Source organism: Triturus cristatus, chromosome 4_1, assembly GCF_964204655.1.
Source record: "Triturus cristatus chromosome 4_1, aTriCri1.1, whole genome shotgun sequence".
NCBI classification, from domain to species: Eukaryota; Metazoa; Chordata; class Amphibia; order Caudata; family Salamandridae; genus Triturus; species Triturus cristatus.
This window is the reverse complement of record NC_140585.1, coordinates 741,320,013-741,347,080: the sequence shown is the minus strand read 5'-3', so window position 1 is coordinate 741,347,080 and position 27,068 is coordinate 741,320,013. Positions and strand designations below refer to the sequence as shown.

General features: G+C 43.3%; 1 protein-coding gene across 1 annotated transcript in view; it reads right to left on the bottom strand.

Annotated features, from left to right (window-relative positions):
* Positions 1–27,068, bottom strand: part of LOC146855445 (stabilin-2-like) — a 1,201,024-nt gene that overhangs the window by 407,315 nt on the left and 766,641 nt on the right. The window contains 6 exon segments of the mRNA XM_085653243.1: positions 13,286–13,462; positions 21,552–21,611; positions 23,490–23,624; positions 24,902–25,054; positions 25,148–25,231; positions 25,371–25,418. Of these exon segments, the coding sequence (XP_085509369.1) occupies positions 13,286–13,462; positions 21,552–21,611; positions 23,490–23,624; positions 24,902–25,054; positions 25,148–25,231; positions 25,371–25,418 (657 nt within the window).

Genomic DNA, 27,068 nt, shown 5'->3' with positions numbered 1-27,068 from the left:
GAAGCAAACATAGCATTACAAATGCTAGATATAACAGGTGCCACTTGTTCTATGACTGGTATAAGTACAGCCGGAGGACAAGGGTCGGTAGCAGAGCCTGATTTTACGGAAGCGATTAGATTGGCAATCTGATCAGGTGTGGTGTTATCAAATTGTAATAAGGAGTATTCAGTGGTACCACTTATTGAGGACTGATCAGCAGTGTTGGTCTGAGATGCAAATTTCGAATAGATGTCGTTTACTTTTTCAAAAAAGTAATTCGCTAGGGAGTCACATAGTGACTGTGAAGGGGCTGGGGTGCAGGAGGATATTTGACCTGACAATTTGGATAGAGCTGCTTATTAGAATCTTGCGCAGATTCAATCTGTGCGATGTAACATTTACTTTTTACCTGCGCAATCAATAGTTTAAATTTAGTAAGTGCTTCTTTATAAACGAGTTTCTCCTGACAGTTATAAGATTTATGCCATTGTCTTTCACGGTTTCTGCACAGTTTCTTTTGTTCTCTGAGAAATTCAGAGAACCAAGGGGCTGACGGAGAGCTCCGGTTTTTTAAGAAAGTTTGGTTTGGCACCAGCAGATTAAGTGCATCATGCAGCCAGTTGGTATAGTTTACTGAGGCAAGGTTAGGGTCTGAGGAGACAACTGGTTGGGTTTAACATAAGTGTGTTTTAGGAAGCTGTTGATCTATACTTTTCCAGGCTTTTATTACAACCGGCTTGATTTTTAAGGTACAAGAAGAGGGCTTGATGTCAGTATGAATGTTAAATATAATCGCATGATGGTCAGACCAGACTAAAGGGAGAATACTCTGTAGAAGAATAGTTTGGGAATTCGAGAAAAGGCCATCGAAAGTGTGGCCAGCTATGTGCGTGGCGTTTAAAACTCGCTGTGATAGACCCACCGCTTCCGGGTCTAAAAGTAATGTGTTGGTGTCCTTGTCAAGGTGGTTTTCTAAGTGGAAATTAAAATCCCCCAAAATCGTGAGGGTGGGTTCCGCTGCCAGTGGTTCTATCAGGTTACTTAGTGTAGAAAGAAACTCTGTCCTGGGTCCTGGTGGGCGATAGAGTAAAATGCCCTTAAAAGTTTGGAAGGAGGTGAGCTGGATAGAGAAATATATAGCTTCACAGGTCAAGGAGGGGATGTGATCGATTTTTGCTGTGAGATTGCTGCGATAAATTATCGCCAGCCCACCGACTTTTTTGCTGGCTCTGTCTTGTCTTAAGGCTGTATAGCCCTCTGGAGTGCCATCAATAAGGTCAGGTCCTGACGAAGGATCTGTCCAGGTTTCAATTATAAAAATAACATCTAGATTGTGATCAGTTAGCAAGTCCGCTATCTCGTATTTGTGTTTAACCAGTGAGCGCGCGTTTATGAGTGCTGCGCTGATATTTCCACTGTCAAAATAAGGGGGATGCGCTTTAGAGGCATTCCGATTAGGTAGCACAGAGGGTATGAAATTACAATGGGGACAAGCTTTAAAGGGCCCACTGGTGGCATCTTAAACCATACGTGAGCACGCATTATTGGGTGCTGGGGGTAGTTTCATACCTGAATAGCTAAGTTTCTTATGGTCTGGAGGCCAAGGACCGGGGGGGGGGGCCAAGGCGCGGATGGGCGCAGACGGGCTTGCCTTTGGCGCGCGTCCGCTGCATGTGCGCATTAGTGTGAAACTAAGTACTGGTGGGGGCGCCGAAAACTAGTGCGCTAACCCCAGCAGGAAGTTGTTGCCGCTCCCGAAAGCCCTCCACACAACGGCACTTGCCGCGTCGGACCGGGGCCAAGGATAAAAGTCAGGTGAGAACTTTAGATGTGCAAAACAATTTAAAAACCAATTTTAAAAGATCAGAGCAAGCATGTAGCAGCAATGTAAAACGAACAAGTAAACTTTCAGGCAAAGATTAAAAATAAAGGCATGCACACAGCGCAACTAGCAGCGTCCCTGGAGTTAGGTAACTGCAGCGTCCGCTGCGCGTGCACATTAGTGTGAAGCTAAAAACTGGTGGGGGCGCCAAAAACTAGTGCGCTAACCTCAGCAGGAAGTTGTTGCCGCTTCCGAAAGCCCTCCGCGCAACGGCACTTGCCGCGTCAGACCGGGGCCAGGGAGAAAAGTCAGATGAGAACTTTAGATGTGCAAAACTATTTTAAAAACAATTTTAAAAAGATCAGCGCAAGCGTGTAGCAGCAATGTAAAGTGAACAAGTAAACTTTCAGGCAAAGATTACAAATAAAGGCATGCACACAGCGCAACTAGCAGCGTCCATGTTGACGATGGTCAACAAGATCCTCTCCCTGAGTCTGTTGGTTCAGTGACCTCGTCTAGATCTTTGGCAGAAATTCAATTGGCTCTTAAGGACGAGATGGGGAACAGGTTTACTGTTTCGGAGACAAACCAGGCAGCGATTCAAGCATCCTGTGTGGTGTTAGCACAGAAGTTGGAGGAGGTCTCATTAAGAACCGACGTATTACAGCTGGAGATTCCGAAAATTAAGGAGGCACTCCATACCTCCACAACGGAAATGGCTAATCTAGCAACCCAGAATAAGAAACTGAAGGAAGACCTTGAGCGTCTGGAGAAACACACCAGGAAGAACAATTTGAGACTTATTAATGTCCCTAAAGCACTTAAAGGCACAGATATCAGGGGGTTTGTGATATACTTGCTAAAAGAAACAGTGTGACCCGTTTCAAAGAAATCCAGCAAAACAGAAGCCTAGGAAAATTTTAATTAACTTCCTAACATACACTGTTAAAGAGACAATTTTATCCTCGGCTTTAAAGGAAGGAATAATAACATCTAAATCCTTCTCTAACCCTTTCTCCTTTTCTATTAGATCTGATGTATCCCACATCACTGCTGTAAAACAGTGGGAGCTCGGCAAAAGAATGGAGGAGTTGAATAAGCTAGGGGCTAAGGCACAACTGAGGTTTCCTGCATCATCGTGTATTATGTGGAATAACCACATGTATATGTATCGCTCAGTCAAGGAGGTTGATGCTCTTATAGCTAAGATAAAGAATGGGGGTGGGGTATAAGAAGGGGATGGTGGAAGTAAGGGGGGCCCCTAGCCAGTGAGACTTGGGATTGAAATGTTAAAGAAAAGTTTTTTTCTTAAAATGCCCAAGGGATAGAGGCCGAACAGGCTCTAGACTAATAGAAGGGAGCGTTTCCTGTGTGGGGGGGGGAGGAATCACAGGGGGTTTGAGTGGGGGTGGTGGTGGGATCCATGGGGTGGGGAGTAGTGGGTAAAAATCAAAAAAATATCCTCAATCTCACATTTATAAGTGACCGTCTGTTCTGGGTTTTACCCTCTGATGGCAGGAATTCTCTGCGAGGTAAAGTTTATCTCGTGGAATGTTAATGGGTTAAGATGCCCCCATAGACAAAGATTGGTGCTGAAACACTTAGAGCTATCCCCTGCCAAAATTTGCCTTATTCAGGAGACGCATTTAAGTTATGCAGAGTGCTGTATTATATACCCCAAATATCCCTGGGTAAAATATTTTTGCCCTTTTGAGCAGACAGTTCATAGCAAGGGGGTGGCTATATTGATAAAACAGGGGGCAGGATGTTCTATTAAATCCATCCAAACCGACCACACAGGGAGGTGGATAGTGGCCATACTGGACTTTGGAGGTTCAGAGTTAGTAGCTGCTTCTTTTTATGGCCCCAATACCGATGATCCGATGTATATCTGTAAATTACAATCTAATCTGATCGAAGTAGTCTCGCCTTTAATTATTGGAGGCGACTTTAACGTTCTTCTTGAACCCTTAAAAGACAGATCCAATCAGAAGCATTACATAGGGGCACCTTGAGTACGTCGAGTTCTGAACAACATGTTACACGACCTGGAGCTCGTAGACGTCTGGAGGGTAAAGATGGGCGACACACGGGTTCACGTTCCATAGCAAGAAGCATGGCCACTCTTCTAGGAATTGACTATGTTTTAACTGACAGATCTAATCTGGATAATATGACTTGTATTACTGTCTTGCCCAGTCACCTATCAGACCATGCCCCGGTGCTGTTTTCCTTCGTGGGAAAGAGGCACAATTTATACCCCAAATGGACACTTAAAAGGCCTATGCTGTCAGATGCTGGGATTGCGAGGGCTCTTACATCTGCTAACCTAGACTACTTTTCTATACAGGGCCGGCTCTAGGGCGGTGCGATCGGTGCCATCGCACCAGGCGCTGACTTGGGGTGGGGGCGCCATGTTTATTGTTTTAAAAGCACCAGATGCCAGGTTCCTTTCCCAGCAATTTTCAAGCATCAATAAAAATGTCAGGATAACTCCGGTGATGAGACCGGAGCTTTGTCTGGGGAAAGTTCTGACTCATCGTAACGAAGAAGGTGTCTTATTCAGATCACAAAGTGCAAATACTATAAATAGGTCAATGGGATATCACTTTTGTCAGTGAGATCCTTTTGTTACTTGCATTTTATAAGTTAAATTCCTAATATAGAGCAGTGAGCTATTAACTGTCCTCAAAGAGCTGCATGCAAACTGCAAGGTATATATTACAGCCACACATTTTTGCCCAGTCTTTCCTTATCCTAATATTGCAAAAAGGGTTCATTTGGGTAGAAATCAATTCTTATTATTAACGGAAACCCCTAACAATGGTGTTACATTTTAAATTCTGAATTTGTGCTTTTTCCAGGCCAAGGACTCTTAAGCTACCATCTTACTCCTAAACCTTGTAGGCCTCTGTCTTAAGTTACATTTCCTATACACTGATTTACACACGTATGATTGTCTCTGTGCAATGTATGTGTGATGTAAAGTGTTCTGAGTGACACCTTAAACTGGAATGAGTGGTGTTATAAAACTAAATGAATCTAAGAGACAGTGGTTATGAAGACTTGGAGGGCATTGTCAAATGGTGGTAGTGTGAGAATCCGTGGCGAGGTGGTCATAGGTGGAGGATGGTGGGGCGCCAAGAAACATTCTCGCACAGGGCACCACCAGTACTAAAGCCGGCCCAGTTTCTATAAATATCAGTTCGACATCTATGGACTATGTCTGGGACGCCTTTAAGGCTAACCTAAGGGGCCTGTTACATAGTCGTATTTTCTCAAAGAATAGGGCAGAGGCTTGGGAGCTACGGACCCTGGAGGGGAAAATTCCTCTGTTGGAGGCGGAGAGGGTTCGGTTTAATCAAGAGAGCTCTGAAAGGCTGTCACAAGTTGAGAGGGACTTGGAAGGTGCTCGCCAGGATTATATGGGAAGGTCAGATCAGAAGTACAGGGTACAATGGTTGACCAAAAATATGCAGAACTTTGAGTATGGAGAGAAGGCGGGTGCCCTCTTGGCATGGAAAGCAAGAGTAGATCGTGCACAAAGTAACATCAATGAATTAATAATAAATGAAAATGGGGAGAGGTCAAGTAACCTAGAGGACATGCAAGCTTTATAGGGAGGAGACGGTGCCTAACACCGAAACTCTGCAAACTTGGCTGAGAGAGAAATCCCTGACGACTCTAACGGATGAATGTCGTGAAAGCTTAGACGCTCCAATCACTGAGAATTAAATCCAAATCCAAATAAACAAATGTAAAAATAATAAAGCATCAGGTACAGATGTGCTTCCCAGCAGGGTCTATAAACTCCTCCTAGATGAAATGGTCCCGATATTGGGTATTTTATTTAACTCAGTGTATAGCTCGGAAGGACAGGCTCCCAGGTCTTGGAAAGAAGCAAACTTCGTACTTAGCCTGAAACCTGGGAAGGATCCCCTAAAAGCAGATTCTTATAGACCAATATTCCTGCTGAATGCAGATTATAAGATCTTCATGAGTATTCTTGCAGGGAGACTGGCTTGGATGGCCCCACAGCTGATAAATGTGGACCAAAAAGGGTTCATCCCCGGGAGATATATCCAGGAGCAGACGCACCAACTAATCAGTAACATCGATTTAGCTATAGTTCGATCGGATCCCTTGGCCGTAGTGGCACTAGACGCGGCCAAGGCGTTCGATAGAGTCTGCTGGGTATATCTCTGGGAGGTTCTTAGCTCGATGGGCTTTGGGCCTATCTTTGTTCAGACCTTGATAAATTGTTACCAAGAAGCCTCCACAAAAATCCGGTTAAACGGCATGTTAACTTCTAGCTTTAACATCCAAAGAGGAACAAGACAGGGCTGTCCCATTACTCCCCTGCTGTTTGATATTTATATAGAGCCCCTGGCACAAGCAATGAGATCGGACGACCTAATTTCCCCCTTCAAGTCTCAGCAATACTGCTGTAAGTTGGCTCTCTATGCCGACGACCTGTTGCTATACACCAACAATCCGGGGGCGGTCATACCAAGGGTCGAAGCCCTGTGGAAGAATTTGTTCAGGATATCTAGCCAACACCTCTAAAACAGAGGTGATGTGCTGGAACATGGACAACCGGGAGGGTAGCACGAGTAATGAGTTCAAATATCTGGCTATTATTATCGTTAAAGATCTAGATAAAATCCCCCAGATTAATCTGAACAAGACCACTAAAGAAGTGAACTGCCCATTTGCCAGATGGAAGAATCTCCCCTTAACAATTTTCGGTAGGGTCAACTTGGTGAAAATGGTTATTTTACCTAAGTTGACATACTTGTTTAACGCGATCCTTCTTGATTTTCCTACTCAAGATATTTGTAAAATTCAAAGTAAGATCGGAAGTTTCATCTAGTCAAATAAGGGCGCTAGATTGTTGTAGAAAAAACTGAGTCGTAGGATCACCAAAGGGGGGCTAGCTCTCCCAGATATTGGCTGGAAATCCGTCGCTTTCTAATTAAAAAACATCCGGATGTTACTTGTAAAACCAGAAGAGACATCCTGGGGAAGGCTCTTGGGTGAAATAACCAGGGTGGAGGAGAAGGTTTTCTGTATAAATTTGGGGCTCCAAGGTTCTTTAAAAAGGTGCATCTGAAAGTTCTTAGGGCCGCCCTTAATCTATGGTATAAGGTCAGATGTAGATGGGGGATTGGGTACTATTTGGATTTTGCCCCGATTTGGGACTCTACGGGGACCCCGCTATGTCTGAAGGATAGTCTTGCGATCCCAATAAAAAGGGCGGGTATTACTATTTGGTCAGAACTTCTATCCTCAGAAGGAGTCCACCCCTGGGAGGTCTTAAGAGCGAAGGTTGGAAGTAGTCTTTCCAGACTTAAATACTTGCAACTAGCCTCCTTGTTTATAGCGGAAAAGGGGGATATACGAGGAGAGTGGGAGACGGGCCAAACTTTGCAAGAAGTACATCTTAAAAGAAAGGAAGTTTCTATCTGGTATAAGAAGTTCTTAGAGGCTGAAGATGTGGAACATCCCCCGCAGCATGCAGTTTGGAATCAGTCTCCTCTTGATTCTGATATTGAAGATCTATATGAACCCTCTTTGAAGCTTCTCTATACATATGTTAAGCCGGCCAGCTTAAAAAAGAACCATTTCTTTTTTATCAACAGGCTTTATTATACACCGGCAAAGATCGCTAAGTTTGCTCCACTATCCTCCCCCAAATGTCCAAGATGCAACCTTCTTAACGCCAACGATATCCATATCTTCAATGAATGCATCGAACTTAGAGCTTTTTGGAGGGGTGTGGAGGATGATTTATGTGGCATTTTTAAAGCTAAAATCAAGGTCAATGTCTCCCTGGTATTGTTTGGGGATGACGGCGCGCTTGGAAAGAATTTTCAGCAGATACATAGAGGCCTGTTGTTATACTTGGTTTTAATAGCTCAGAGAGAAATTTGTATGAATTGGAAAGAACCGCGGCCCCCAAAGGTGAGGACTGGTTAAAAGCTGCGTTTGCCATGGCCCGTTTAGACCAGGGGGGAGAAAGTGAGAGTGGTGTGAACATCTGGCAGGCCCTAGTGTCCTGGGGTAGGGATCTGAGACTGGTATAGTTCCTTTTGGTTCCTCCTGGTCCTATAATTACACAAAGCTTTCAACATAGGGTCTGGTCTGGTTTTGCCTCAGCGAATGCAGTAGCCGCAGGGTGCACAGTTTGGAATGACGGCTTCTTTGTAAGAATTGCAGACGCTTATTGGTGAGATGAGGACAAAATTAATTGGGTTTCTGGTTGACTAGGATATGCACCTAAGCCAGGCAGAACCCACCACTCTAGTCAGGGCAAGTAAGACACACACCAAAGATAACCTTTGCTCACCCCTGGTAGCTTGGCACAGACCAGTCAGGCTTATCCATAGAGGCAAAGTGTAAAGTCTATGCGCAACACATTCCTACGAGTAACACAATAACCACACCACAAAAGGAACTCCACACAGGATTATACAAAAATATTGTATATATTGCACATAGACCAAACAGGACATAAACCATAAATCACTTTGTCAACTAGGCAATTGGCATACCATCACAGTTAGCGCAATTAGATAAAAACGTATATGTTGCACACATCATAAAAACACCATCACTGTACATATTATGCAGATCCTCAACTAAGGCTTGTTATCCTGTCCCTGCAAGGCATACAACAACACATATCATAACATCAGGGCACAAATTGCAGCAGTTAGGTTGGGGGGATCACATAGAATCATAAATGCTGTGCATAGTAGGCTATCCAGCATTAGTACTTGTTATCCTGACTGTGCAAGGTATAACCAAGACATACTCCCTAATATCAGGGCCAAAAATTGCAATAGGTTATGAAATAAAGACACCTCAAGCACCATATTTCTCCATAACTACACAGGCAACCAAATATTCCCTTAAGAACACCGAGCACAGCACACCTGCACTCCTATTATGTGCTGTACAGTATTGGTGGTGCAACAATGAGCCCTTTGGAGGTAAAGGCTGACATAAACTGTAGGCCGCAGAAATACTTGCGTGCCTACAAAACAAAATACGGTAAGTTCTGGGAAATCCTTAACCCACGAAGCGGGGGCCTCCGTCGAGGTATTATCTTGTTCACAATAAATAATAAATGCCCCAACGATCATTCCCATGAAATGACCCAAGACTAAGGCAAAAACTGCGGGATTCACGTATGAAGGCCTCAGTTGGTACTCCCCGGTGGCAGCACGCTCATCCTCAGTCACCGAAGTATGGTGCCACATGGCTTTCCTGGAATCGGAGTAGTTCTACTGGGCAGAGTGGTTTGGTTCACCTCTGGGAGAAGCACAACACATGAGAAGAGATGGCCCGCGCCTTGCAGGTCATCAAGCGAGTTGCACAGCCGCGTGAACTTTGGTATATCAGTAATACACATTAACCATGCTTATTCCATGTTTTATCCATTTTATTCCATTTTTAAAGATAAAACTGAAGATAAATAAATCACATAAAGGTCACGCCAGAGACGGTTCACCAAATCATCGGCATTTAGGAATCTTGGATCACGTATAAGTCATTTCATCAAATAATTACCGGGACATTAATGCACGAGCTAGAAGATTCACAATATGTATATACTCTCACTTGGACGAAGGAGTGGTCATGATGACTTTTTGGATTTGATTTATGCAATTTATTGCTTTAATGTTTTAAATATTGCTAATGGAATCGGACAATGGGTGTTAGAGGGGAGGGGTTATGAAGTCACGTGAGGGAGAGCATTAGGAATCGGGCAATGGGTGTCAGAGGGGAGGGGTTATGAAGTCACGTGAGGGAGAGCATTAGGGATTCACAGGTGAGCGGGTTGCGTAGCTTCAAATAGAATGGGTTTAAGAAGGGTGGAGAAACGGATGTCAGACAGAGAGACGAAGGTTGTTACAAAGTAGGAGTACATCGGGCACAAACGTAAGTTTGATAAGGTTAAATAGCGATTGTAATGGGGGTTTGTAAAAATGGTGTCTGAAATGGAAAGAGGAGGTGACAGTGGGAAACGGTAGAGCTACGAAACTGGGTAGATGACATTGCTCGGGAGGGTTGGTATGTAGTAGGTTCACGGTGAAAGATGCACAAAAGATCAGCTGGGAGATATAAGTTGAAATGCTGGATTTAATTAATTTATGATACTAAGATACATGCATAGGTTTAATTTGGGGCACTAGAGATTGTTTGTCACTCGGGTGTTATCCGTTTTTTAAGAGTTGGATGTTCATTGATATGTTTTGAGTTATGACTAGCTTCAATTAACTAAACAAGCGATTGAAATATGTATATATTTTTTACATCATAGATACCCCTGACGAAGGTTTTTTACCGAAATGCATTGGGTGTGATGTTGTCATGCATAATTTGGAGGACTCGAAATTCAGAAAATGCTCATGTTTAGGCCTGGATTGGCAATCATGAAGTAAATACATGCACAAGTTAAAAGGAATTTCGCTGTTCTGGCGCGACAATGAAACTGGATAAAATATGGAATAAAATGGATAAAACATGGAATAAGCATGGTTAATGTGTATTACTGATATACCAAAGTTCACGCGGCTGTGCAACTCGCTTGATGACCTGCAAGGCGCGGGCCATCTCTTCTCATGTATCTACATAAGATGTGCAAAAAGAACGGAGCACACACGAGTGCTGCACGCCAAATCTGATAAAAAGCAGTTAGGAACTTTAAACATCTAATATGGGTGTGCACCAGGACAATAACTGTTGAAGCACAACACAAACATCAAGTTCCCCTGGAGCATATAAGGAAGCCGGCAACCTCAGATGCAGCACTGGGCAGCCGGCAATTCCCCCGCACAGGATCCGGGGGTGTGGCCGTCAACTCGAACGTAGCAGGCTCGGCTTTCCCTTGGTTGCCTGGTAATGGGGGCCACCCAGGTTTTGCAGAATCCCATAGAATGGCAGGGAGAAAATGCAGGGACTGCCCAGGGCCAGGTGGGCAAGAGTAGAAATCTGGCAAACTAACCCCTTCCCCACAATACCTTTAGATTTGCTTCAGAGCTGCTGGGCTGCTGCAAGGCCCAGTGGGGATTCATGAGGCAATCTGCTGCAGACCCTGGGGGGATTGTGCAGATGGTTCCCAGCATGTGAAGATTGTCAGGGCAGTCGGGCAGGAGATGCTGGAGTCTCCCACAGTGCAATTCTGTGAACGTGTGGGGAGGCAATCGTGCTGCTCCTCTGAGCGCTGGCAGCTGCAGCGACACTGCTTGTGGTTACCGCCGGTTTCTCTCCGAGGGTTCCTTACTAGAGTATGGCGCCTTACTTCAGCACAGATGTAGGAAGACTTGCTCTCACGGAGATAGCTGTGCAGTAAGGGGGTTGAGCGGCAGTGAATGTCACAGAAAGGTGCGAGCAACTCGATTCAGGCAGTTTGCGAGGTATTTGGTGTTCCAGTGACCCCATGGGACCAGGGTGGACAAGCCAGCAAGCCTTGGGAGACACTCTGGGGGTCTACTTGTGGTTTCTGTAGCAGGGCAAAGGCCAGCAGGCAGCAGGTCAGTCCAACCAGGCAGAGCAGCCGTCCCTTAGAACAGTCAAGCACAGCAAGATGGCAATACTTCAGCTCAGCAGCCTTTACTCCAGTGTAGTTTCTTCCAGGTCCAGTAGTGTACTTCCCATGTGGGTTCAGAGCCCCTGTACTTATACTCTGGTACCTTGCTTCTGGAAGGTATGAGAAGTTTCCAGTAAGGTCTGACAAGTTCCAGGAATTTTCCTCCACCCTTGCCCAGTAGGGGGTAAAGAGCCCTTTGTGTGAGGGCAGGATACAGCCTTTACAAACATCAAGTGTCAACACCCCTCACGCTCCCTGCCCAGGAACACCATTCAATATGCAGATGAATGCAGATGCAACCTTATTACTCCCAGCCCTTCCTGTGTGATGGCTGTCTAGAAAGTATGAACAAGCTCAGCTGTCATTCTGCCCTAGACATGGGTTTGAGTCAGGCCGCAAAGCACATACAGTTATAAGCACAGAGAAATGCCCACTTTCTAAAAGTGGGATTTCTAAAATAGTAATAATAAACCCACCCACACCAGTGAGCATGATTTTTCACTACTATTCAAACATACCAAATATGGCAGCACTTCTCCTTTCAGATTAGAAATTTTCCACTGAAAAAAAAAAACATATCAGGGAATTCCCAATACAAACCTATTAGAGGAGCAGGACACACAGCAGTGAAAACCAAATAGGTTGTTTGCCACTACCAGGACATGCTACACATTTGAGGCACATGTTCTACCTTTTACCTACACAGCACCCTTCCCAGAGGGCTACCTAGAGCCTACCTTAGGGGTGACCTATATATAGCAAAATGGGAGTTCCAGACTTGGCAAGTAACTTTAAATGCCAAGTCACTTCGGCAGTAGACTGCGCTTGCAGGTCTTGCAATGGCAGAAGCCTGAGACAGGTTTCGCTGCAGGCCTACTAGTAGCATTTTATTTACAGGCCCTGGGTATATGAGATACCACTGTACAAAGGGATTTACAGGTAAATTAAAAAGCCAACCAGGTGTAAACCAATCATATCAAGTTTAAAGGAGAGAGCACATGGACTTTAGCTCTGATTAGCAGAGGTATAGTGCCCAGAGTCCTAAATCCAAAAAAACAGGTCGGAGATATAGGAGGAAGAACTAGAAGGCGGAAAGTTTGGGGATAACCCTACCAAAAAGAGCCAGGTCCAACAAGGACCAAGGTGGCTTTCTTGTTGTGAGTCAATTATTCTTTTTATTTAGAGTGCAGGCTGAAGTCCTCCGCTCTGAGGAGCCCTTGTGTAGGTTGAATACCAGGAACAGAGTGACCTTTTGAATATGGACTGACTCCTTCACAGACCTCCAATATGGCTTTCTAAAACAGTTTTTGTTTGGCGGAATCCTTATCAAACCTTAATATTCTGCCAATTTCACCTTAAAAACTACCATAGTGGTGAAGATGTATGTATGGCTCCTTTGTTTGTTCCTATGTTTGAGGAACTACTATTTTATGAAATATCAAATGTATTATTGATCTGGGTATTAATTATGTATTTTTTGTGTAGTGTTTTTAGGGCTGTAGACTAAATTGTATGTTTCTCTTAATTAGACACTACATCGGGTAGATTAATTGACCTTCATGTGCGTATGTAAATAGGTACATTTTTATTGGTAATGATAGTTTTATATATTTACAAACTAAAAGTCAACATATATGTACTGCAAGGTTATTTAAATAATTAAAACATAGGTGATGGTGGAACAAGGTTTTATAATGTTGCTATGTAACGACATACACGATAAGTTAATTTAATAAATCACACAGGTTTCTTCATTCAGTGTCACGCAGCATCTTTATACGTTTGCAAAACATACAAAAACAATAACGTTAGCAGGAATCAATGGTAAATCCACTGAATGGCCCTCACATTCACAAAGGGCCAATATTTCAAGAAAGACTCACCTTCTCATCTCTGACGATGTGAAACTTCAAATATTCTATAAGTTTATTCTTATTTTGAGGGTTGAAGAGAAAGTCTTGCTGATCTTGGGGCAGTGCTTTGATAGTTTTGTCTGAGGGCCAGAACAAGGTGACGGGTTTGTGAATCGGATCGTTGATGAGGCTGAGCAGATCCATATCCTAATATGTAGAGAAATACATTAAAAAATATTTCATTAAAACAGTCTGTCTCTTTGTGATCAGAAATATATGTCACCAACCACCAGGCACTTTCAGGAATTTTTCCATGCAAATATTCAATGAGGTGGGTATTTACTTTTTAAGGACATATGATGAATAAATCCAGGATTTAACATTTGAAGAGTCATGGAACACATTTAATTCAGAGAATATTTCTGGTATATCTATAGAATATCCGAACAGTACATAGAAGAACCTAGGAAATGAATGAGATGTCTACCAAACAGACTAGGGATGTCCCACGTAAGCCCAGACGGACAGATTTATGCCACATCTTCAGGATTTCCACATACGTTACATTTACTTATACAGAACGTAAATTGAGCTCAAATAGATAGTCTTCAGGTTGTCTTGAAAATCACATAGATCTGGCCCAACTGGAGCTACATTGGAAACCCCTCAAATATACAATTTAAACATTCAATTCTTGTTCTGATTACTCACAACTTACATATACTGTCCTGTCTATTGAGACACAATGCCTCCGTCCACGGGCTTGGGTTAGAAATTGGGTGATCCAAGCCACAGGTGGGCGGTATAGTACTCCTGGTGAAGGTGGAGTGGTAGAAGTAAAAAGTTGTTTCTTTACTTTTCGCACATTGAAATCCCAATGAGGAACTAGAACAGTTGAAACGATGTATTACAATATGAAATCTCCCCTAAATTTCCACGTTTAATGGTGAGCCGCCAACTCTTTTGCATTAATGGAGAGGGAATTTGACACTCATTTACGGGCCACTGATGGTCACAAGCTATCTGCTGAAGAAGGCGTGCCCTATTACTTCACTGTCCAACGTAGGAATAGTAGTGTGTGTTGCATGTCTAAACCACTGTTGCTCACATTTGAATTAAGGGTAGAGATGCATCTGACAACGCAATAGCAGGACTGAATGAGAGATTTTCGGTTGTCTGGCGGAATGATTTGAAGGGGTCGATAGGCAATAATTCTACAAACAATTAATCTTTGGGTGACTATAGAATCACTTCATGCTAGTAGGAAAGAGTTGTAACTTTGTAGAATTTGTAGGTGGAAGACCAACTTACGGTTATCATTGTTTCAAGGTCCAAAGAAACCTGTTCTTACATTTTAGAAGACTAAACCCATAGAAATACTGAAAACCTCCAATGAAAAGGGTTAATGACTAGGTTAAATTAATGATAGGAAAGAAGGGACTGTGTGCATGTATTCAAGCAGCCAAAGGGTAAATCGTAGGAAAGTGGTGACTTGTGTTAGTAGTGTTGGGGCAGGTGTGAATGCAGAGGAACCTGTTCAGAAGAAGGGTTTAAGTGTGATAGGTGACGAGATCAGGGCAATCAGCTATGTATAAATGTTTTCTCCTGCGTAAAAAGAGTGTGAAAAATGGAGAATCTTTGGAACATACGTTGTAGAAGAAAGAATTAGGGGATGGTGGAGAGAGAACCGGAAGAAGAATCACAAAGCAAGCAGAATAGGTGGAAATAAGGGATGAAGCTAAAGTTGTTAAGGTGCAGATTCAAGAAGTAGAGGGTGTTAAAGAAGTCGTCATCATCTTCTTTTCCTGTAAGATGTAAAAGAACTCATAAGTGCTTGGGTCTCAAACATGCAATATATGCGAACTAAGGGGCACCGGCTAGCATCTCTGGGTGATACAAGAGCCCTACCCACATTTATTTAGAATACCTTTTTCTCTCTATTCTCAGTTTCAGACGCCTCTGTGATTTAAAACCATGTCTGTCACATTGGGAGCATATAGGGTAAACCCATAAGGATGAGTCACTAAGTGGGGTTGAAAAGTGTTTTTCAGAAACTGTAAATTGAAAGCTGGTGGAGAGGGGTGAATTCATGTTATCAAAACATGGGCTTGAGATGGGCTTGTACATTATCAAGAGGAAAGCCATAGAAATGTCATGGAACGTTACTAGGTCATGGCATATGGGCACCAGGCAGGTTCTTGTAGGAGCCTGGGAAAGCAACACAAAATCTAAACCAGGTGTTACTGGAACTGTGAGGCCAGGGTGGAGCAATTGTTTCAAGGAGAGTATCTCTGAGTGGTTGTGGGAGCCTCAGTGGACATGGAGCGCTGTGGTGAAGTGAGACTCTCAGAGCAGCATTCTGGACATTGGTGTCATATGCATAGAGATAGAAGCTCCCTTAAGATAGTTGAATCTTTCTATAATTTCAGTGCTTCTATATTGTTTCATTCTTACCTTTGTTTCCTTGTTTCCTGTTTTCTATTTCCCGAGTTCCCCACAAAATCTCATTTGACTCTATTGTGTTGTACTGCATTGTGGTTTTGCCTCTGGGGTGCAACTCTTGAGTAGAATGCAGAATGTGATGAAAGTTGTAACTGTGCTAGGCTGCTTGCCAGTTACTTTGAAGGCAGGCCACGCCAGCAAAGTTGGGTACATAAATAATGTTTTTTTAAATCTTTTGTGTATGGCTCTTGTTAGAGTAAATCAATCTTCTCTGGATGAAGGATGTGTGAGGATGTACAGAATATGCTTTCTATGACAAATCGCATAAATGTGAGTATTCTGTGTGCCTCCTGCTAGCCAGAGAGGTAACATAACCTTAGTCACATTGCTGAGGGATGTGATAGCAGAAGGCACTCTCAAGGAACCAGGAGTAAGAACTTGCGACTGCCTAGGTAGATCTTAATTTTACTATAAAGGGAGTGTGCCTGCCATTGATCAGGTGAGATAGTTGATTCCGAAGTAGGGGTGGGCGGAATTTGCGAAAGCGACTTTCGCAAATTATCGCGAAAATGTTAAAAATCTCCGCAAACAAGCGGAAATATCGCGAAGATGCGGAAGTGTTTTTCCGGCATGTTCGCGAGATTTTCTGCATGGTTGCGGGTCGCCAACTTACCCATGTGGTTGCTTGCGGGCGCGGCCATCTTGTTTTCAGTTGTCTCGCGGTGCATGATCGCGAGAAAAAAGACGTGATCGCGCGACGCATGACGTCACTGCGGACGCGAACTGTCGCGAGACAGCGCAAATGGCTAAAACAATACAACATCTCATGGAGAACGCGACCGGATCGAGAAAACTTGTCGGCGAACGCGGGGCTTCAGGTAAGGCGATCGCGTGCGCGCGAGAATGTATTATTTTACAGCGCGAGCAAGAACCAAATTATCGCAAAGCTGCGGAATGCGGAAATTTTGACATTTCCGCGCTCTCCGCGGAACGCGGAAATGCCAAATTATCGCAAATTCCGCGAACGGAACGGAAATTTTGCCCAGGCCTATTCCGAAGGGCTTGCCTGAAGGAAACAGTCAGTCTAGTGGATTCTTGAAAATACTACAGTCTGAGCTTGAACCTCACAACACACTCCATGGTGTATTTCCACAGGGCCAATCCCCTACCGAGAGTTTACCCTGGTATGGTAGAAGCTGCAGGTGTATCGGTCAGATGAGCACCAAGGCTTCTCTGGTTCACTAGTGGTCAGTTCTGAGGGTTGTGCTGGCTTGCCTCTGCCCCCAGCTGACTAGAAGAGTAATGGTTAATCAGCTGCAGAGATGGGGTGCAAGAGATAAACATGTTGGGCTATTACCAGATGGATTAGTAGCAGACTGATCCAATGCCTAGACGCCTCAAATTAAGAACTCTAGGAACCCAGTTATAGAGCACTTTAAGTTTGGAATAAAAGAGGGAGTCCTTTGGGAAGCCCATGAGAACATACCATTAAACTCAAAATGTATTCATTTAGGATAGTGCAACTGAGTAGGATGGGTTTTTATCTTCAAGTTAATAAACTTACTCACAATCGTGCTGACTGGCTCATAGACTTCCTTACACTCATTCAAATCTGGATGGTAAGAATCAACCTCAAATTTAAACTAACAAAGATCAAATCCATCCTCATTCCAAAAAGCCTAGATTCAGAGATGGCTCTGTTAGATGAGACATGACTGTCACAGCTTTACTAACTGTAGGAAATATGTTTATTGGTTGAAGGGATGAAACCCTACTCAAACAGCAACCACAGGTTAAAACACAAGCAAACACCACATTGACCTGTGCTTAACCCTTTGGTAGCTTAGCAAAAAGCAGTCATGCTTAACTTAGAGGCAATGTATAAAGTATTAATGCAGCACTTCAAACAGTGATAAAGTGAAAACACCACATAAGGAAAATAAATCACACACCAATTTAGAAGCATAGAATACAACCTAATAAATTATTTGATATCAAAATGCCAAAAAAACAATCATTAGAACCAAAGACATGCAATTTTAAAGATTTAAATGAAAATACTGCCTAGAAGAACAAAGTGCCAACTGTGATTATCTGGTCACACCAGACAGGGACAAAGACACAAGTTCAGTCCAACCGCAATGGAGGGCGACCGGATACAGGGACCAAGTTATGCACACTGAACAAAGTACTTTAAAACATGCCTACATAGCTTTGCAAGATCCTGTGTTGAAGATGCATCGTTCAGCTGCAGTTTCGAGTAACTGGGAGGTGGCGATGCGAAATCCCACGCCAACGTAAAGAAGGCTGTTATGCAAGGCTTGTGATGCAAAGTCCTGCGTTGAAGATACATTGCGCACCCGTGGTTCCAAAGAAGCTGCGGGCTGCAATGCAGAATCCTGCTCCTTCGTCAAGGATGCCTCCAATGAGGGGCTTGCAATGCGAAAGCCTGCGTTGAGGCCTGGTTCGGTTTTGAGGATGTGTCGTGCTGTGGCCCTTTGAAAGCATAGCTGCGAGGAGATGACTTGTGCTACTTTGGTTCCAACCACAGCTGGCATGGCAGAGCACCTTCAGGTCCACTTCTAAGGGTCCAGGACTGGGGTGGCACAGCTTGGAGGGTAGGATTCACAGCAGACAGTGTCCAGGTGTTGGGTTTGGGGTGGTTGGAGCCTTTTCTGTCCCTGAAGCTCTGATCAGGCGGCAAGACAAACAGCCCTTGGAGTCAACTCTGGTGGTGCTAGGTTCAAGATGTAGGTCCAGTTCTTTCACTCGGATAGCAGGGCAGCAGGGCAACAGACTAGCAATCCTACATGATGAGCAGCCCAGGAGTCCTCCTGAGTCTTCCACAGGCCAGAGGTGTACTGAAGAGTTGGTTCTGACGGTCCATTATTATACCTGGTGCCCACTTTCAAGTAGGAGAAGGTTTCGGAGGATTCCACCCACAGAGGTGCTTGTAATTACCTGCTTCCATGCCCTGGTCCTAGCTTGTATGGGGTTTGGCACTACCCTTTGTAAGTGTGCTCAGGCATAGCCTTTGTGGTGTGCAGGTGCTGTAGGTGACAGTTCCTCCCTCTCATCAAGTTGCAGATGGCCTATCCTGCCAACGCCTATTTTCCTTTGTCTCATTGTCAGGAAGCATTACACAAAGAACAACTGCCAGCTACACCTAGTCATGTGACCAGAATACAGCTGCAGAAACTAAATGTTTAGGACAAGAAAATGCCAACTTTCTAAAAGTGGCATTTTCAGAACTGTGACTTAAAATCCGACTTTACCATTAAAGAGGGTTTTAAATTACAATTCTGTATATACCAGACTCCACATTCCTACTTGCTCCCAATTGTAATTTAGTACTTATTAAATGTCAAAATGTAACTCAATGTTATCCTATGAGAGAGGTAGGCCTTGCAGTAGCGAAAAACTAATTGAAGAGTTTTTCACTACCAGAGCATGAATGACTGAGAAGTACATGTCTAACTTTTTAAATGCACTGTGCCCTGCCCTATGGGCTATTTAGGGCCTACATTAGGGGTGACTTATATGTATTAAAAAGAAAGCTTAGGTCTGGCAAAAGGTTTACTTTGCCTGGTCGAAATGGCAGTTTAAAACTGCACCCACAGGCTGCAATTGCAGGCCTGAGACATGTTTCAAAGGCTACTTACATGTGTGGCACAATCCGTGCTTCAGACCCACTATTAGAATTTAATTTATAGGCCCTGGGTGCATGTAGTACCACAATACTAAGGATTTACAAGTAAATGTAATGTACCAATTGGGTGTAAGCCAACATTACCATGTTTAAAGAAGAGAGCAAAATCACTTTAGCAATGGTTAGCTGTGATAAAGTGTGCAGAGTTTGGAAGTTAGCAAAAACAGGAGGATGGAAGGGGAAGAGTTGGGGGAAAACCACACCAAGGATGCCAGGTCCAATGATAATCAACAATCAAAATCACTCAGATTCATAACTGACCTTGCCTCTCCATAATATGTCAAATATCTTCCTTTGCAGCAGACAATCATATCTTCTTGAAGCAAATTTCTGCACTGCTGCCTAAAACCTGATATTTCCCATATGCATGGTAAAATTGCCCCACTACTCTGTTTCCACAGCACTCACCTTGCTCCATTCAATCACGTGCTCCATGCTGGTGCACAACTTAATATTGATTTAAAGAAGAACAACTACATAATGCCAATCTTGAAGGCCATCCATTGTCAATGTATGCATGCCCAAATCATATTCATGATCTACAGCATTTCAAGACAGAAACTACTACCAGTCCAACCCCTTTAGCACTTGACTATGAAGGTAGCAAAGTCTAGCTATCCTCAGCTTACTCAAGGTGGACAGAGTCAACAGACATCAGATGACAACCAGGCGACAACCAATAAATCACTGCCCAGCCAGTACTTTGTTTTTTTAAATAATTTTTATTGAAATCAGCAGTGGGCTGAAAGGTATCTGGAACAGTTTGAATTGTATTATGGGTGTCTGAACGTTGACAACAACCCTCTTGCATGATTTGTGATGCTGAAGAACCCCAAAGTAACTATCTGTACAGATAGGGATACAAAGGTAATGATCCTCATTTGTTTAATGGATTATGGCTAGTGTTAGACTTTCCATAAGAAACTGTGACTCTAAGGTCTTTGTACTGAAAATGTCCCCACATTCAAGTAAAGTTATCAGTCAGTAGAAATAGATCTATTCTAGGCCCAGAGGAAGTCGCTTTGTTTGAGCAGTGTAAATTAGTTAATTAGGGTTACCACCCAGAAGGATTATTTAAAAATCTATTTTAAACCTACCACAACTTTTCATTTATCATGAAGTAGTTAAAGCAAATCATGAGAATGCTTTGATTTACATGGACATATTCTATTGCTCTCTTATCCAGCAAGTTATGAACCGCCTTAAAGAGCATCTAAAAATATTTGATTGTTTTGTGCAAGTGGGTGGAGATGGCATTTCATGAGAGATCAACTATTTGCCTATTTTGAAGAATGTGCCGTAGCTCTTTAGTTAATGTTAGTGTTTTCCAGTTTGCCCTTACCAGAACTATCCCGCCTCTGACTAGGGTGCACATTTTCTAATGAAGATGAAATGTTTTGTTGATGTCTTTTTGGCATTTGGAGCCTGTTTTTGCTGTTGCTTCACTTGGATTTCTGAGGAATCTTATAGGAGAACTGGCTTTTTATTGTTGACAGAATGAAAACTAAACTGGCTGAATACTGCTGATATTCCATAGAGGACCACTTTCAACCTCTTGCATAGAAAGAACACATTGAGAAGGTTTCTGCTGCATGATTGTGATCATGGGCAGCTTCTACATCCTAGTAGATGGCCTGCATATTTTCCTTCACCTTCTACCAAAGTTTAGGTCAGGAGCAAATACAGGTGGTGCCATTATAAAGTAGACATGTGCCACCATCATCCTGAGTATAATGCATTTCACCTGGGGCCTGTACTTTTATCGATTCTGTTCTATAATAGACAGACATGGATTTGAGCTTTGCAAAGAGGTCAACCCTCTTCTATGAAGATTTCCAAGTGACATGCCACATCTGCTGTAAATGTCCAGCTAGTAATTTGTCTTATTAAGGAACAAAATCAAAAGAAGCATTTTTGGAATTCTATTTGATGGTGGTTGGCTGTGACACAGAATTGCTTGTGAGCTGTATTGTTGTTTTTTTCTAAGATATTATAAAGCCTTCTAAAAGGTGACCTCCCATTAGTCAGTTTTCTGCTCTGTATTATTCATGAGAGGACTGAGGCCTCAATCATAACTTTTTGGAACAATGGTATAACCCAAGATATCTAGAAATCAATTCAAATCACAAAAAGAAATCAAATTACCTGCAGCAGTTTGCTAAAAGTGGCATATCCGAGTTTTTCTGCTACAGTAGTGAGATTCGGCTGAAAAAAAAATACATCTTTACTTTAGGAGTACATATACTACTGTATCTTATAGCTGGAATACATTTTGACAGGAAACTGCAGCTGAACACATATGTCTTTGCATGTTTCCCTGTGGTGGAAGTAGAGGATAGCCATACTTCCAGTCTGACCATGAAACAGAAGATTTATTGTAGAAGATGACAGGTGGTGACAGGAACACAAGAGCACAGTAGCAGGTATGCCTCCAACTGACTGGGATGCATTTGCAACACTCCACACCATGCTATTCGCATATGCCTAGTGCGCACCGGCAAACATGCCACATACACACCCGTAAGACACAAATGACACAGACAATACACTCCCTTGATGAGCATAGTATGAAGCTGATGGTGGAAGGGCTGTGAGAGGGACAAGATATCACAACGAGTAACAGTCCCTTTGGGCATAGCTCAGGACAGATGCTGCTATCACAGCCGGCTTTCAGCTGGGCTCCTGGGCTGAGGTTTATCATGGAATATACCGATGAAAAAGGCACTACCCTGCACTAGGCAGCTTAAAGAGGGCTAGAAGACCAAGGTATGTATGTTTTCCTTTTTTCAATCGTTTTTTATAGGCACATGTGAATGATTATGCAGCACTCCTAGGGCCAGACTAGGAGTGTGGCGGACAGGAATTCCAGCCCGATCACAAATGGCCCAGTTCCCTGCACTTGGATTCACTGGGTACCGGAACGCTGGACCCACTTTGATTGCAAGGAATTTCTCTTCCATACCTTCCCAGGCCCCTCCCTCCACCCCCTCACATAGAAATACTTTTCCATTTACACCTGCTCAGAACAGGTGGCAAACCCGTCAGAAGAGGGAATACAGTGCGGCATTCTACTCCGCAATTCTGTGTTCGCACAGATCCTTCCCTTTAGGAGGGGTTAACCCTAATACTTAGAATTTCATATAGAGATACAGGCATGAAACGGTGATTCTAGGCACTGGTATCTCAATTTACCCTTTTCACCAACAAAGAAGCAATACTTCCTAAACTTTCCACTAGCATTCACTCAGTAATTCTGCTATGTTTAACATACAACCACGTCATCAACAAATAATATTCAATCAACATTGCTTAACAAAATGTATGTTCATCAAGGAAGCATTCCCAATATTTATATATTAACAATATTATATTATTTCTAAATATTTCACACTCGAAAACATCAGGACAGCATGTGTTTTTTGAGCCTTTACAATAGTTATATAGAATTAGCGAGGAGTATTGCTATAACACAGTGCAGGAACTCAAACTGTGGTGTTGCATATTGTTGTAAACTTACTCTATAACAGCAACGGTCTATGTCACACCAGTTCACACTCTTTAAAATACACTATATGCTATCACATGGTACTGCATGTCAAAATCCGGAGAATGGTTAAGGAAGCCAGGTGTACCTTTTTTTAAATTCCTAACACAGTTCTTTAAAAGTTCGACTACTTATTGGGTGTCTATCGATTCTGGGCTGATTATTGCTATCAGAGGTGAATCGTTACTCGCATTAATTTTTATTTTATTTGGAAAAGGCTTCATATTTTTGAGACAAATACTGGCTTCACAATAGTTATCTGGAATTAGCGAGGAGCATTGCTATACCAGAGTGCAGTAACTCAAACTGTGGTGCTGCATATTGTTGTAAACTGACACTATACAAAGGTCTATTTCACACCAGTTCACACACTTCTAAATGTACAATATGGTATCACAGTGTACCGCATCTCAAAATCCGACTACATGGTTGTAGTAAGGATCCATGTTCACAAGTAGCGTAAATGTCTAGAACAAGATGGAAACACAGGTCATGGAAGAGAGCTGTGCAATAATATAGTGTGGAGTGGACTTACATACCTGAGCACTGTACGATCTCTCCTTTGGCATGACCAGATTTGGAGGAACCAGAACTCGATCAATAATATGCATGACACCATTTACGCCGATAATATCGCTGGAAACCATATTGGCGTTGTTCAGATAGACCGAATTCTGTAGAGGAACGCAAAGGTCGAAATGGTCACTTGCACAAAGAAGATGTAACAAGACAGTTGACCCTCAATGCTATCTTCTCTTACATTGATGGAGAGCTGCTCTCATTGTTTCACTAGAACTCTTTCTCTGCCATGACTGCTGTTTCCCCTACACATTTGAGTTGATTTGATGCACGCATTTCTAACTTCCCAAATATGCAACACATGATAACTGTGGGCTCCTCCTGCAGCCGAGAGCTGTTTGGTAAAGAGTTAGAACAGAAAAGAAATCTAAATCCTCATTGCGAGAAAAGCCAGGTTTTAGAGGACTATTAAGCTCAAGACAACTCAGATAGAATTCTGACAATTTACAACCTGGACCCAACATGGCTGAAGTTTATAAAGAGTTTTTGAATTGGTCAATGAAACTTTCAAGTAGCAGACCGGCCTCCAAGGATAACAAGTGAATAAAGAATAGGTCTGTATGCCAGGCCAGGCTGGAACTTAGCGTAGTCAGTACTTCTGCATGGGATGCGACTGACTCTCACTCAAGCTTTTCTGACGCCCTGACCTGTGATAAATCTTCAAAGAGCAATTTTCAGTCAGCCTGCCTCTTCTTCTTCCAACCAAAGACCTGAGAGATCCAGCTGGCCTGTAAAGGGTGTCACAGTAGGTTGCGCCTTTATACCACAGGCATTTGGATGATGAATAGGGAATGAAAATCAATGCACTTTGCAACAAGTAGCCAATGCAATGCAGAAAATGCAGGTGAGGTGCAATGTAGACACACACCCCATGTTTACCAACTCCACTTGTTATTGTATGTGTAGCATTGCTAATGCAGCTTCACTCTATTCCAGGAAGATGAGGCATGTGAGTGACTCTGCTTCAGGTCTCGCTGCCATTTCAGTGGCAACAGTCAATCCAGAGTTTTAATTCTTCTGAAGGCCAGCATGCCCTGATTCTGTTCAGCGGAACTCTAAGTTTTTACTATACACGTAAACTCCCAAGTAGAGCCCAATCATTGATCTACACGCCGTCCCTTGAGTTTCCCTATTTTCCAAAGTCTATACCCACACAGCTTACTCAAACCGGCAAGATCCTGTATCCATCACAGAGACTTCCAATTATATACAGTACCAGTGACTGAGACTGCGCTGTTTGTTTTCTCTGGAAAAGACAGGTGGTAGCTATCATGAAGTATGTCATCACTGCTCTTGGGAGGCATGCAGATTACATGTTGCACCTGCAAGTGGGAGTAGGCGATCTCTTCCGGCGAGAGCCTTTCATTTTTACCTGTGATTGGGAGTACGTGATCTTGATCGAGTCTCCTTGCAGAGCTGTGACTGATGTCATCGAGGTCAATTCACTGTGAAGCAGCTGGCCACAGCCTACGATATGATACCGCAGGACCTGGTCCAGGACTCCTTTCTTTGACCACTCCAACATCTAACAAAAAAGAACAGGATACAGGATCCGTCAGCATTGGCAAATTCTCTGGTTTCATTACATAAGATGATTCAGTTCTGTTTTGTTCCTCACCCCTGGTTCGTTTTTCACTGCGTCAGAGCTGGGCACGAACACCGTGAAAGGTCCAGGTTGGGAGAGTTCCCTCATGTTGACCATCTGAATTGGCGAAGAAGGAGATACAATTAATACACCACTTGTGATACCTATTTCAGTATAAAAAGTCTGGTCACCACTCAGTCCATAATGTGCTTTAGAGGGCAAGGCTTCTATACACAACATTTTCACAATGACTTACCTGCATTTTATAGTAAAACTGTGATGCGTTTGCAGTCCGTAGAAGTTCCTACAGCCAACAGAAATAGGAAGAATGTCAAAAATATTTCTTAGCATGTTCTAACAAATTGAAAAAAATACCACAAAAAATCCCTATGTCTCTCATTCAATCGCAAAATTGAAATGCGGAACGCAAAAGCCAGAAATGTTAATTGTTGAAAACAACTGCTCCGCTTGTTCTTTGTTTGCTTTTTAGGCAGTGTTTACTAGAAGTATGTAGAGTTCAGCAGGTGCTGTGGCACTGGGACCCAGGGACATGTGGGGGCCAATTTTATGGCAGTCCACGGAGGCTTCTGATTATGCTTCTCTCTTTTTATTGACGTAAAAAAGCAGCCAATAAACTTTAAAACAGCATAACCCCGGAAGGACAACCCTCTCCATAGTATGCATCAATCACATAACACGCATAAGTATATATGTCTTCTGACGCAATACTGCTTCCTCTCTCTTTGAGCTAAGTGCTTTACCTTTATTTTTAATGTGATTTAATGTTTTATACTATGTTGATTGGATTGGTATTCTTGTATTATAGCCGCGATCGACCCACGAGGTCTTATTAAGGGGCAGGGTTAATATTGCCGTTTAGTGTTATTGTCGATGCTCAATAAACAAATGGCTGTATTGGTACATTGGTTGCGAGTGCGACGTGTGGTGTTCTAAACTTGCACAGTAAAATTATTTACAGCAGTGGCCTGAGTGGAGTGGGAGCAGGACAGACACGCTCTGCGCGCTCGGGGGGCAGTCCGCTTTCTACTGCCACAGGCCTCGCGCATGCGCGAACAGTTGATCGGAGTTTCTTATCGATTGGGTGGACGCGCACTTGCGAAAGAAGACTGCTCAACCTCCGGTCCCCAACTGAACGCCTGACGAGGTGGCAAAACGTTTTAAGGCTCTGCCTTAGGGAGTAATAAGGGGTGGCTCCCTCCACAAAGAAGCCTATAAGAAAATAGTTAGTTAGAGAGACCATCTAAGTTTTTACATTGAGCAACATACAATATATGGTGCTCACACCAAAATTGACTGGGAGCTAAGAATAATTGACATCTAAGTTGGTGAGACAGTCAGGGTCTGTACACCCCTGGGTTTTCCCCCCCTGAAATTCCTCCACATCTCCTGTACCACAATGGCATACTACGCAGAGCAGATTGACCAGTGGGCTCATTATAACGATTATGCAGAGTTTGAAGAGGTGCCTTACGAGCACCAGATGGAGGAACAATTGGTGGGAACCCTGGATACCCACGTCCAGGGTTCTGTGAACAGGGCGCTAATCAAGGCGTTACAGCCATTTACGAAGCCCCTGCAAAATTATAGAAAGCAAAAATTTAAGACATCCCTGGGTGAGTCATCGCACCTATCATCAGCGGAGGTCCTTTCACAGGTGGCGTCCAGTGTCATTAAAGACCATGGGTATGGCGGCTCCCTCCCTTTGGGGAATTCATCCCTTCTAATTCCAGGGGAGGCGGAGGAATCTTCCCCGGCCGTTCCAGACACTTCATACTCAAAGCAGGACACAGAAGAACCTTAAAAGGCGACAAAAAGAAAGCGGAAAACACATCATGCGAGCAGTGTCTCGCCTAATAGGAACTTGCTTTTTGACCCCAGAAATATCATACACCCGAGATCTACTGAATGGATCCCATGTGTGGAGGTTGCACAC